This window comes from Hippoglossus stenolepis, chromosome 23 (genome assembly GCF_022539355.2).
Source record: "Hippoglossus stenolepis isolate QCI-W04-F060 chromosome 23, HSTE1.2, whole genome shotgun sequence".
NCBI lineage: Eukaryota > Metazoa > Chordata > Actinopteri > Pleuronectiformes > Pleuronectidae > Hippoglossus > Hippoglossus stenolepis.
In genome coordinates, this window is record NC_061505.1 from 5675052 (window position 1) to 5688223 (window position 13172).

Sequence of the window (13172 nt, forward strand, 5' to 3'; positions counted from 1 at the left end):
CCTGCCAAAGATCTCCTCCACACTCATTTCCTCCCAACTCCTCCTCCCACTCTCACTCCCACGTCCTCTCACTCTCGCTGCTCCCGTATCACTACCTCTCATTTTAACCTCCCAACGTTTGTCAGAAACCCAGGGTTGTTTTATTTTTTTTATTTTTTTGGGGGGGGGCCTATCCTGTGTGAATAACACAACGTCTCCATTCTTTCCAAAAAAGAACAAAACCAGTAAACTTCTTCAGGAAACAATTAAAGGCAGAGCGGTGCAGCTAAAGCGTACAGTGATGTAGGGGGAGTTCAGGTTCTGGCAGCTCCACATGCAATCAGGTTTTGAATGGAGGCATGAGGACACCAGCTGGTCAAAGCGGAGAACTGCAGTTATCGGCTACAAAATGCTTGTGAGCATTAACGCAGCCTTTTCAGTGTCTGACTGGTGACTGATGGTGGAAATTTAGAGGATGGTGCAGTTCAGAGCAAGCACAAGTCTGAGGTCAAATCCAAGTGAGTTATAAGGGTTAGGGGTTAGTTAGTTGGTTAGTTAAGCCAGTTGCAAATCTTGCAGATGAATGAGTGTTGACATTATTATTTCAAATTTGTGTTAATAGACCAATTACCTCCATTGCAAAGGTCTAAAAAAAAAAAGTGTGGTCATGCAGAGCTTGTATATATATATCAAAGTCTCGGCTCTTATTCTATTGTTCTGGGATTGAATAATTGAGAGTCGTAACATTTCTGTGCCACCTGTAGTTGCTGGTGGCAACAGCGAACAGGAATCTGGTGGCAGTTTCAAGAAACTACTGTTTCAGTAAAGAAATAAGACAAATTGCATCTGTGAGGATTAGATTTGAAGCTGCACACGGTGCGAGTGTGCTGATACCGGTGAGAGGAGGGAGGCAGCTGGGGGTGTGCAGCCCCAACGCCTGCAGCTCTAACAGCTCACTCCTGACTGTAACACTGCAATATTTCCAAAATGATCCCATGTCAGAAACTGACAGAAAATGACCGTTGACTTGTTCTGTGGAAGCAGTTTTTTGATGAGTGATAGTGGTGCTCGCTGACAAGCACACTGCTTATCCTCTGAAAACATCACGGAAGCCGACCTCTGAACCAAGATTTAGGATTCTGCATCATTTGCGGATATCGGTGTTTTTCCAGAAATGTTGTCACATACATCCAGCTCAAAATACTGCAGATATACAGATATTGCAATTATTCCATTTGTAATAGGCTCAGTCACCGTTGTAATATCCAATTTCATGATAGCTACACTTGTATTTCATATGATATAGATATTCAATATTAAAAAAACTGTCAAAATAGTAAATTTAACGAGTCAGTTTTAAAAGCAAGACCCTCATTTTTCAGTTCTCATTTAAAACTGCAACCACTACATTTTGTTTCCATTATGAGGGAGAGCAACAAGCTGGAAACACCAAAATAAAACATTACCACATAATAAAGTAGCTTTTATACACATGCATCTGATCAGGAGCAAAGCTAACATTCGTTTGAAGTCGTGTTTTGCGCCCGCGTGATGAATCCAAGTCCGATTTTTCTACTCCTGAAGGAAATATATCTGGCTCTGCAGCTGCTGGATTTACAACTATATTCACCAGAAAGTCAGTAACTCAGTCCACCTGCTGTTTGTGTGAGTACAGTAGCACTCAGTGGTCTGCTGGGGCTGAGCTGATGAGAGCTGTCAGAGGGAATCTAACCGGGGGAAGTTGCCAGGAGGAAAAAAACCAAACAATGAGCCGAATGAAGCTGAAGCGCTCAGTAGATATGAGGCGAACTGTACTGCTGAGGAATGTTATATTTTATATATTAAATGATGCAGACAAGATTCATGTTTGCCTTTTCATCATGTATTATCTAAAGTTCTATATATTTAGTTCTATTTATATTTTCCTTATTATTTAGAGCTATGAAATTTAAGGTTAAATGTAAAATATCAAGCCTCTCTTACATTTCTTTGTCATAAGGGATTGATAACGGCTTCTTAGGAATGAGTGTTGATTTATCTTTATGTATATTAACCGATATATCAATATATATTTTTAAAAAGCCAATATCTGCATCAGCCTGCAAAAATCCATATCTGTCTTGCTCCAATATTAATATTAATGCAGCTTTAAGGGGGAAAGAGCTATTTAGTTTATTGTATTTATTCTTAAATATGACTTAATGATTAGACTTTATAGATATTAAAATGTGAGCAGGATATGAATATCTGGAAAAGTATGAAACCATGAGGAAAAGTAAGAACAATTCTAGTACTAGTACATACCAGTACTAGTACATGCTCCAGATTTCTCCAGAAGGGAGCGCAGATCTGGTGATGGAAATGAAAGCGGGCATAAATAACAGAAAACAGAAGAAAAAAAACCCACAGACACAGTTTGGGTTGTTACAGAAAACACAGGCGTCTTGGGAAGACACAGAAGGGAGTAAGCAGAGGAGCTTTCCGGGCTTGGCGAGAGAGAGCTTTGTGGCGTCAGATAGACAGACAATCAGCCAGACTGACACACTCACACTGATCCCCAATCCTAAAACCTCATCTCCCCTCTGGCCTCCTCTTCAGCCTCACCTCCCTCGCCCCCAGTCCTCTCATCCCTTCATCCCTCGCAGCCATCCTCCTCACTTCCTCCCCTCGCTGCCCTAAAGCCAGACTTTGGACTGTTTTTCTCAAACACACACACACACAGACACAAACGACACCACAGCAGGACCCTGGAGACGCCATCCCTGGTCCAGAGCGCCTGCCCCCCCTTCCAAGACTCAATCCCCTCTTGTCGACGAAATCAGGCGAAAGGGGTGTGATCGGCGGATTGGACGGAACGGCGTAGAGGGAGAAGTGAGACCGAGGATCTCGCTACTCTCCCACGCCACCGCCGATGATGACATCACAGCGGCCAGAAACCTTCAAGCTGCGACGGTGATTAAGTGCGATTAGTTCTGTCTGGGGCTGACGGATCCCACCGGATTTCCAACTGGAAGGGAGGTTTTTTTTGGGGGGTGTTGAAAGTTGGAGAAAGAGATCAAGCATGGGAACGTTTGACTCGGGAGGAGTTTTTGTTTTCGTGTGCAAGGCGAGAAGAGACGATAAACATCATAAACTGATCCGACCGTGCTGATATCAGCCTTTTTTTTTTTACATTTAATCATATGCATGTCGGAACAGATTTTGGCCTAAAGCTCGAAATACATTCTTGGAAGCAGTTTCCAAAAATGTTCTAGAGAAGAAGCCAAAAGCAATTTGTGTTTGCAGTCAGGCTTTTGTTTGTGAACATTTTTTCCTGCTCCATGTTAGTGGATGGGACAAAGTACACCTCAAATATATTTTTCTCAAAAGGTTTCTGTCACTTAAGGTAGTTGTTTGTCCAAGAGTTCATTTTCCTGGTAAATTTGGTTTAAATATTTTTTTATGATGCTGTAAAATGGGAGAAAAACGTATTATCGATACCACGGCATCATCACTACTGCAAAGACTTGCTCCACATGGCGTCATCGGTGCAAGATGGCGGGGTTCGTATCTGGTGTATTTTTTACCTCATTTCTATAGAGTCGGAGGAAGATGAGACACATCGTCCATCTTTATATACAGTCTATTGTTGAGTTGGAATAAGAGGAAGATGCAGATGATGGCAGGCTGAATAATCGCAGCTAATGATGAAGCTAGTTCAAGATGAGTTTTGTTTGACTTAATTCGATTATTTTTTATCCTATATTTTACCAAACTGCTCGTATAACCGGAGAGAGAAGAGCCTGAGATGGTTCAAGTGCAACAAGGAACTGGATTCAGTTTGGAGGAGGAGCACACGCACAGCCGGCGCTCGCTTTTATTTCGTTGAATATCGCATCTCATTTTACTCCAGTTGCAGATTTCTCAAGTGGAAAAGTGTTATAATCAATACGACTCCTCTGAGATCTGCTGTGTAGATTTTTAACCCGTGTGTCAACATGAAGAAACATGAAACAAAGGGTTATGTGGTGTGAGTCGTACAGCAATTATAGCACTCACACACAAACGTCTCTGCACTATTAAAACTCTCCAACTCATATTTCAACCGCCAATGTAAAGCAGTGCCGACAGATTTCCTCCCAATCTTCCCGTAGCCCTGCGCTCACCCCGTGGAGGAGGCGCTGGGTGGCACACGGAGGGGGGAGACAGAGAGATTGTACTCGACCTCTCCGCTCACCCGAAACATGATGAAGCCCTCTTGCTTTCTCAGAGTCACATTGGCAGGATGACTTTTAAAAAGTCTAAACAACAATCCCTGCACACACACACACACACACACACACACACACACACACACACACACACACACACACACACACACACACACACACACACACACACACACACACACACACACAACACACCACACACACACACACACACACACACACACACACACACACACACACACACACAAACTTTCATCTTTCCAAAAAGTATTGTGCCTCCGCCGACAGTCACACGGACTGTAAAGTGCTGACTCGGTGGCCTCCCTGCCGATTCCCGCTCTGCCGGTGACGGAGCGTGTCCTGATAAATAAAGCAACAAATGCAATGGAAAGAGAAAACGAGGGGAATTAGAGAGAGAGAGAGAGAGAGAGAGAGAGAGAGAGAGAGAGAGAGAGAGAGAGAGAGAGAGAGAGAGAGAGCATGGAGGGCTATAATTAGTAAGTGATTAACGAGCAGGCATCAGACAGGTCGCACATCATTGATTGTGATGTTGTGCGGTGCTGCTGCAGCAAAATGAGCCGGCCCTGAGAGAGGGGGGGGGGGGCGCCGAGGTCACCGCTCACACACAAACACACAGGGCGGCCTGTTCTGTTCTTCAGAGCACAAAGCAGCCAACGGTCATTCGTGAGAACACGAAGGCAAAGCACATTATGTCAAACGGGTTGTGGTTCGCTCGAGACTCGCTTCAAATCACTGAATACAACACTTTAAATTGTTTCTGTAGCTCTTCAAATAAAAAATCATGTGCTTAACATTTCCGCTTGCCCATTTTCAACAGTTTGACTTCTTGATGTATTTTCTCTTCCCTACTAGGAAGTCTAAGTAGAGTCGTCTAAGTGGAGGCACTGCCTCAACCTCTGGAGCTGCAGACTGACCCTCAATACTACTTAAGACATATCGGTAGAGGAATCCCAGTCGTCCGTCAGGTTCGATCCCAGAACGTTAGTTGCTTTAAGGCGACAGTGGTGAAAACTGCATCAACTCGCTGCCCTAGATTTAGTTTCCTAATCTAAAAAAGTTGTCAAATAAAGAACTTTAAAAAGACGACTAAGAGCCAGAAGGTGGTGCTAGCGATCAGATGTTGAACGGCTTGGGCATGTCCTCAGAATGAACCAGAGCTATGTAGCAAAGATTGCAAGAAGATGGACACCACCTGGAACATTTTGTGATTACAACATTTTAGCACTGCATATTAAAAACACATGATTTCCATACTTCCAGTTTTGCAGCGTGCCAACTGTTCTTTGAGCGGATTGTGGTACAGAAGACGACATTGGCACCAGACAGATTTCAATTTACAAAGAAACAATGATATAAATATAAATAATATAAATTGAGGAGTGAAGAAAAAAGCTTATTTTGATGAACTCTGTCTTTTAGTGACGACTGTTCTCTTCACTCAAAAGGAGCAGTTCAAAACCAGCTTATGAATACGGGCGGTACGCTACCCCGACGATCCCTCCCTCTCCACCCTCCCTTCCTCTGATGATGAGGAGGAGGAGGGCAATGCTAGCTCAACCGTCAGAAAGAAGGAGCGAGAAGAGAGATGCAGGGAAGACGAAATGCTGAGGGAGGCGAAAAGAAAGAGAGAGGGAGAGAGTCCTGTCCCACCCTTCTTTCCTCTCCTCTCTTTCTTTCTCTGGTCAGATGCCAACATCAATGTACTCTGCTGTGCGGCTGGGCGGGCACAGAGAGCGCTGGCCCGTCACGCGTGGCACAACATCGCTCCGTCCTTGCTCCCATTGTTTAGCCTGCCAAGCTAATCATAATGATGATGACAATGAGAGGGAGGACGACGAGAAAGAGAACGGCAAACTTGGCTCGGTTTCCCCCCCGCGGTATGGATTTCTGTAACGCAGGAGGGAGATTGACTTCGCCAGCGAGCATGTGGAGGCTGCGAGTGTGTCAGCGGGGAGGGGGAGCGGAGAAAAAAGGAACTGAGCCTGACCCGAAGGTGACCGGCGTTGTGTTCCTTGTGTCCGAAGCCGACCCGAGCCCCTTGCAGGTATTGCGACCTGGACTGATGTCTTGTCTACACTTCAAGGAATAAATCATTGCTCACCCTTTTCATTTAAATGACCACAAACCCTCAAACAAGTATGTCCGGCCAAAAGTTGGTGATATATATTTATATCTATATCAATAAAAAGAACAGAGAAGAGAACTGTGGTCAAAGCAATATTGGGCAACGCAGACGGCCTGTGAATGTCGGTAATGTGGTGCAGTGATGCTAAATTTGATCTGGTACATAACCGCAAATCGTTGCAACAGTGGGAAGGATGTGATGTCATAGTTTCCCAAACAGAAACCAGAGGCGTTTGTCAAAAACCTCAGGTTTAGTCATTTAAAACGATGAGAGTCTCAAACAGAGGGAAAGTTTGTTCTGCAGTTTGTGTCATCGTGTTACTGACACGCATGGTCAGTGCTTGTTTTCCTCAATAACAGACATGTGCCGTGTGAAAAAATCAGCCCAGACGCCATGACTGACCCCAGACATATAACCCAGGATATAATTTAAAATGTTTTAAAATCGAAACCCCTACAGGTCTCGACGTGCTCTGGTCCGGTGTCCACACTCTGCAAAAGGTGTTAGCGACCATTAGCGTGTGCTCGTGTTCTCCTCACGCCACGCCTACCTTGTCGTTGTTGTAGTAGGCCAGACTCTCGCCATTGAACCGCATCCACCTCCTTTGAAAAACACATTTTCTGCAGAGGAAAGATGAGATAAAAGTTAGTTTGATAAACTCATCGGCCTTGACAAGCAAACAAAGACAGTGGGGGAAAAAAAGAACATGTCCACAACCGTCAAGACAGGGAGCGGGTGACTGATTCTGACGCGAAACAGGAACTCACTTTTCATCAAGAGTGCCACTGATTCATTAATGTCAAGAGTTGTATCAACAGATGCCAATTAGCACAGTCAAAACAAACGGCTACTTTCCGTTTGAATATTCAACAGCAATGGGGGCAGTTTGCCAAACCTATGCAAATCAGGTGGTGAAGGAGAATATAAAGAGGAAGCCGGAGAGAGTAAGAGACCCTGGGTAGGAAAACGTAACTCTGCGAGGAAACGCTAAAACTAAACGAAAGTCGATACAATGTGCATCTGAATGCTGCAAGGTTATCTCCCATCTTCTACTCCGGCCCTTTCAATAGGGCCATGCATTATGTAAAGATCTCCCCCAGGCGTCTGTATCTAATGCTTTTTAAGAGTTTTTAAATAATCATCAAAGACAGAGGAGACACGGAGAGAAAAAAAGGAGGCTGCAGAATGAAGAGGGTCTAAAGAAACAGGAAGTGGCGCTCCTTTGTCACTTTACTGGCATGAGCATTTTTGGTTTGTTGATGTGAGAGGTTGTACTCGAAAGAGAAAGAGAACATGCATCGATCTTAATAGGAAATGAATATTTATGACCCGGGCAGAGTGGAGCTGCGGTAAAAAGCGTCAGTGTTGAGGATTTCGTGCAGGCCCACGTATCGTTACATCAGATGAAGAGGGCATTTCTAACGTCTGATAATCTGAGCTGAACCTCTCATTAAATTCATCATCCTCAGCAGCAGTGGAACTTACCCTTGAGGCGACAGTTTGTCCAGCCATCCCACTTTGAGCACCTGGCGTTTGGGGGCTCCATAAAAGCAGGCGTAGGGGGAAATGTCGGGCAAGGCATTCCTGCTGACGCCCCCCAGAGCGTCCGCAGGCTCCGAGTAGAGGTCACACTCCACCATGATCAAGGATCCGTCCTTGGGGCCAGTGGCAGCCGGACCGGGAGCAGGACCATCGGGGTTCACGGCGAAACATTTGTCCGAAATGGCTCGGGGCAAAATGCCGGCACACTCATCCACTGTTGAATACTCGTCTTTGAAGGGGTCTGGGACCGTCGCTGCCGATGGAGAGTCGTTCTCCTTTGACTCCTTCTGCTTAGGTGGCTTTTTTCTGTGTAAACACACATGACACATAATGTGCTGGGTGACAAAGTGTTTACCTACAAGTCAAGAATTTGGGATGCAACTGGGATGAAGAACAGTGTTTCTCTGGAGTTTAAACTCCTTTAACAGCATCAGTGCTCAGTGTGGTTTGGCTCCGTTGCACCTGTAACCACCAGTGACGTCCCAGTGCACCAACCACAGGTGGTACATAAAGATGGACGACACAAACGCTCATCAAAAGTGAAGCCAAAAGGTCTCGATGACCATTTATGATGAACATGTTTATGTCCAATTTTTTCTGAATATATGAATATGTATATTACAGGTTAAATCATTTTTTGAGATTGCAGGGTGATTTCTTCCAAATCTACTATTGAATACTCAATAGTCAAACTATTCCTTCATAGGCAATGATAATAATAATAATTATAATAATAATAAGGTAATTATTCCCCATAAATTCACCCTTACTACTTCTCTTAATCATTTTACTTTGAATGCAGCTTCAGAATTGCATCTTTGTCTAGTGCATATACCCCTTTTTTAAGCTGTAACCACATATTTGAATATGAATCCGTGAACATAGGAAATAATTCTGTGGCTGGAGCTCAAATAGTGGTTAAAAACCAAAGTAGAATTTTGTTGTTGTCCAACAATAAGACTGCATGTACACTTTAACATGAAACTACACGACCATATACAGAAGGGTTTTTTTTCAGGAAATATGAAGTGACACATCCGGGGGCATGAGGCAGCAGTATTGCATCAGAATACCATACCTCAGTTTCCTCTGCTTCATCTTCTCCTTAAACCCCTGCTGCAACCCTTCTTTAGCGGCTTGGCCCTGCAGAGCACAGAGGAGATTAGCATCAGACGAATCCATCTCTCAGTCAGACACTGTTATCGTGTTGCTGCACTAAGCTGCGTTAACTTTAGTGGCTAGGCGACATTTCTATTAACCTCAGGGGTCAAACTGAAACAAGCACATTTTCCACTCCGTTGTGCGACCACGGTGACAATTTTAACACTGAGAGGGAAGTGTGGTGTGCGGGCTGCAACACCTCAGACGATGCTGAAGATCTGACAAACGTCTGTTCCTCTTTGCTGAGCTGCTGCTCGCTGTCCACTAGTGGGAGTGTGTGTGTGTGTGTGCTCTCTTACCTCAGCGCTCTCGGGGTTGTTGTACAGGAACGTCTCTCCGTAGGGAGCGATGGGCGTCAAGGACTTTGGAGTTGAAGCTAAAAAGGACAAAGGGACAACACAGCAGTGGTTTTGTCATTGGGAATTGAAACTTGCAGAACACAGTGTGAAGGCCTGTAGACGCCTTCGGGCATTTTCACACCTGAAAGTACAAACCAAGGTCCATGTCTTTGTTGCATTTACATTTGATTGGTTAGTTAAAAATTGCAATTCAGGGCACTGTAGACTTTTGGATGACATCCTCACGTTATCACCTATGTGTGCTGAGTCTACCTATACTTGACACTCATTGGTTAGTAGATGGGCGTGTGCCAAACATTAATGGCTCCTGTATTTTATTGTATATTTTTAACAGTGCATCCAGAACAAAAATATAGTCCATCCAAAAAATGTCATTAATTTCGTTGCCACTGTAATATGGTTATATTATTACCACCAAAATCTTTGTGGATCAACCCTCAGAGGCAAAGCCACTTCTGCTTTTTTTTTCCATTAATATTGTTTAATACTGTGTCAACTTCTGCAACAGCTCATTAAGTCAATACAAATGAAAAAATAAAGTTTTACGCTGCAAGTGAACCGAACCATTGTTCATTGGAGCTGGACCGACTCCGATTAAATTTTGGTCCCTTGCTCCGCCTTTCACACCTGTTATAGTTGCTCGGACTAAACTGGACAGTCTGAAGGTCTTGCCCAGAATGTGAACACGCCCTATACGTCACCAAACCTAAAGTAGGATCCACCTCAGTCAGTCACAAACTGACTGAGTCCCTGCCGCGGCCATTTCTCTGCCTCGGCTCCTGCAGGGAGAGTGGACAGTGCAAGGCGAGGAAGAGACTCTGACCAGACACCATTAGTCTGGAGGCCCCGGGGCCACCCTGCGTGGGATGCTGCCTGTCTCTGTGAAAAATGACACCGGCCTCTCCGGAGGACTGTGAGGGTCAGGAGACACCGCCACGGGGCCAGACACACACACACACACACACACACACACATACATACACACACACACAAACACCGGCGGAGGAGCGGATATGCGTGCAGACGGTGAGGGCGTACAAAGATCGAAACACCCTCAGACACAACGCTGCCTCGAGAGAAAAACCGCAGGCATGAAAAGGATGGACGGCGAAATGAGCAGAGTCACATTCCAGCCCTCACAGATGTGAATGCAGTGCTTTCTAAAGCTTTATGGACACACACTTCCAAAACACTGCAGGCCGATACAGGATGTCACAAAAGGTCATGTCCTGGGCTCGGTGCACTTTATGAAGGTCTGTTTATTTGATGATAGAATCCCCAGCAACACAGTGGACAGGCTCTGCGGGCAGATGGCAACCATCGATCATCATCTATCAGCCGACCCTCAGGCCACTCGGGGTTTTCTCCCAAGGCCACCGGACCCCGGCTGCACTCAATTCCTGTCTGATTCCCCCTCTGCTCTTCCCTCACTGGCTCCGTCCTCGCCTCCTGCCTTTGTTTCTCTCAGTCCACCACGCTGCTTCTTTATCTGCTCCCGACCCGACTCGCTCCGGAGTCGCCGTCTGGGCAAGCGACCTAGATGCAGCCATCGGTGAGGAGTCAGCGAGGAGATTGATCGAGGAGGGACTGAGGAGATTGATTTGTTTCTGAGTGAAGCCCCTCTGCTTTGAAGCCTGGGAGTTACAGATCGGTTTGTTAGAACCATCTATCCATGTCACTGCATGGTAAGCAGGGCAGATACACAAAACTGCCACCGACTGTATTCACATTAATCAACTAAATATGTGTCACTTCAGTCACCAATTCCCAGAATTAAAGCATGAAGGGGCATTTCTTTTGCAGGTTGTTTTTTGACATAATAATAATAAAAATGATAAGAATGTTAATGATAATGAAAATTTTCCATGTTGTTTAGTTTCTTTAACTTAACAGAGGAAAGAACTAGAATACTGCAAAATATACCATACATGATTTGACCTAATCTGCATTTTATTATTTGTTGAAAGCATCACTGCGCTTTGGCCTTGGAATAATATTCAATAGATCATGTATTTGGAGGACAACACATTCCGCTCTCCGTTGTCGTGATGGGATTTTTGATGAAAGGCGAGACACAAAGGGGTTCGAGCGGTCGTCCTCTAACCAGAAGGTCGGCGGTTCGATCCCAGTCTTCCCCATTCCGAAAGCCGACGTGTCCTTGGGCAAGATACTGAACCCCAAACTGCAAAGTGCTGCCCATATATGCGCCGTATGAATGTTTGCATGAATGGACAACAACACAAACCCTCGATTAATCAATCACAGTGGCTTTGCTAATATAATATTCCCATCAGCCCCCACTGTTTTCTGTTTAGTGCTAATTAGCAACAACTAACGTGCTACACTGAGCAGCATCGAAACAACCCATCACAAGAAGGGAGAGAGCAGGGTTTAAGGTGACGTCCTCCACATCTACTTACTATTAAATATTCCTCCAAGGCTGCTGTGTTGTGCTGTGAGGCTGCTGAAGAAACACAACAGAAGTGTTTTCTCAATGAGATTCTTCCCCTGAAAGAGTTGTATTTATTGTGATGGGGTCAATTCAAATTCCGCCGGCCTCCCTCCCGCGAGTTTTCATCGACTACAACAATCACTCGGTGAGATTACGATGTTACATTACAACTTCTGGATCTCATCTCGGAGTAAACTCTTCAAATATGCTCGGATGAAATGAGAAGTCAAACAACGCCTCGCTGTGAGGGGAGGATTCATCGTGCCAGCCGAGCTCCCCGTCTCCCAGCTCTGGGACCGCCTCGCCTCCCTCTCTTCCTCCGTCTCTCAGCCTGTTTTGCATCCATCTCCTCTTCCTTCCCTCCCAAACCACTTCACTGTCTCGGCTTTTTCTCTCTCTCTCTCTCTCGTCTCTCGCTCCCAGTCTTGTTCCGCACACACAGAGAGAGTTGGCAAAACAAGGCCTACCGAGAGACCGCTGCAGAGAAGGAACACGGAACAAAGAGCGCAGACGAGGCCTCGACAATCTGTTGATTCGTAGCCAGAGTCCATGTCACAACGGGGTCAAGTGGTTTCCCAAAAAGAGTGACATGTTCTCAGGTGTTTACCGCGCGCCACTCCAGACTGTTGTCATCGAGAGGCATCCCAGCAGCAGCTCATGTACATCACGTACTGGCGTCGGATGAGACAGGAGGGTCGACTAGGCCCGGTAAACACAGCTCGGGGGAGGCAAAATTCAAATATATATTTGTACTGGTTGTAACTACAAGCGTGTGTGTTGTCAGCAAAGTTAAACAACTTCTAAAAAAACTTTACGTGCCAGGGTCTTGCTAAGGGACAAGATGTGAGAGAGCTTATTTCCCGCGAGGTGAGCACTTGAAACCGGGGCGACGCCGTTCCCCGCGACACTGCCGCCGCCGCCGAGCTCCCCCACCCCACCCACGCGCTACCCTCATCTCCCCTCCCGCCTTTCATCCGAGCAAACAACAGCACCACCGACTCTACCGGCGAATGAAATATTCATGGCGGGGATGAAGCGGATGCGGCTGAAAGACTGCGTGTACCTTTCTGTGTGCCGTTTGCACCGGTGGGACCTTCGGAGCCGGTGACGTGTTCGGGGCTGGTTGTTTGCGCTGGTGGCGTGCTCCTGAGGAGGAAGAGAAATCAAGGGTTCAGAACCGGCAATTCATGCACCTAAGGAAAAACAGGTAAAGCCACATACTTTGCACTTAGAATAGAGATGTGAAACTCTAAGGGTAAGTTTCACAGTTCAAACAACGTATAGTATGAAGATAATATGGAATGGAGAACTGAAAATTAAAGAGA

At 45.6% G+C, this 13172-nt stretch overlaps 1 protein-coding gene across 4 annotated transcripts in view; it reads right to left on the reverse strand.

Moving 5' to 3' along the window:
• The window catches only part of arap2 (ArfGAP with RhoGAP domain, ankyrin repeat and PH domain 2), a 105882-nt gene that overhangs the window by 87694 nt on the left and 5016 nt on the right, over window positions 1-13172 (reverse strand). For all 4 annotated transcript variants that reach the window (XR_004694643.2, XM_035148358.2, XM_035148357.2 and 1 more), the window contains exons 4-8: window positions 12911-12993; window positions 9336-9412; window positions 8954-9018; window positions 7819-8181; window positions 6884-6953 (exon numbers count right to left, since the gene is read on the reverse strand). Coding sequence is in view for 3 of the 4 variants with exons in the window: in XM_035148358.2 (XP_035004249.2) it covers window positions 6884-6953; window positions 7819-8181; window positions 8954-9018; window positions 9336-9412; window positions 12911-12993 (658 nt within the window). In the remaining variant the exon portion in view is untranslated. The remainder of the gene's footprint in view (window positions 1-6883; window positions 6954-7818; window positions 8182-8953; window positions 9019-9335; window positions 9413-12910; window positions 12994-13172) is intronic.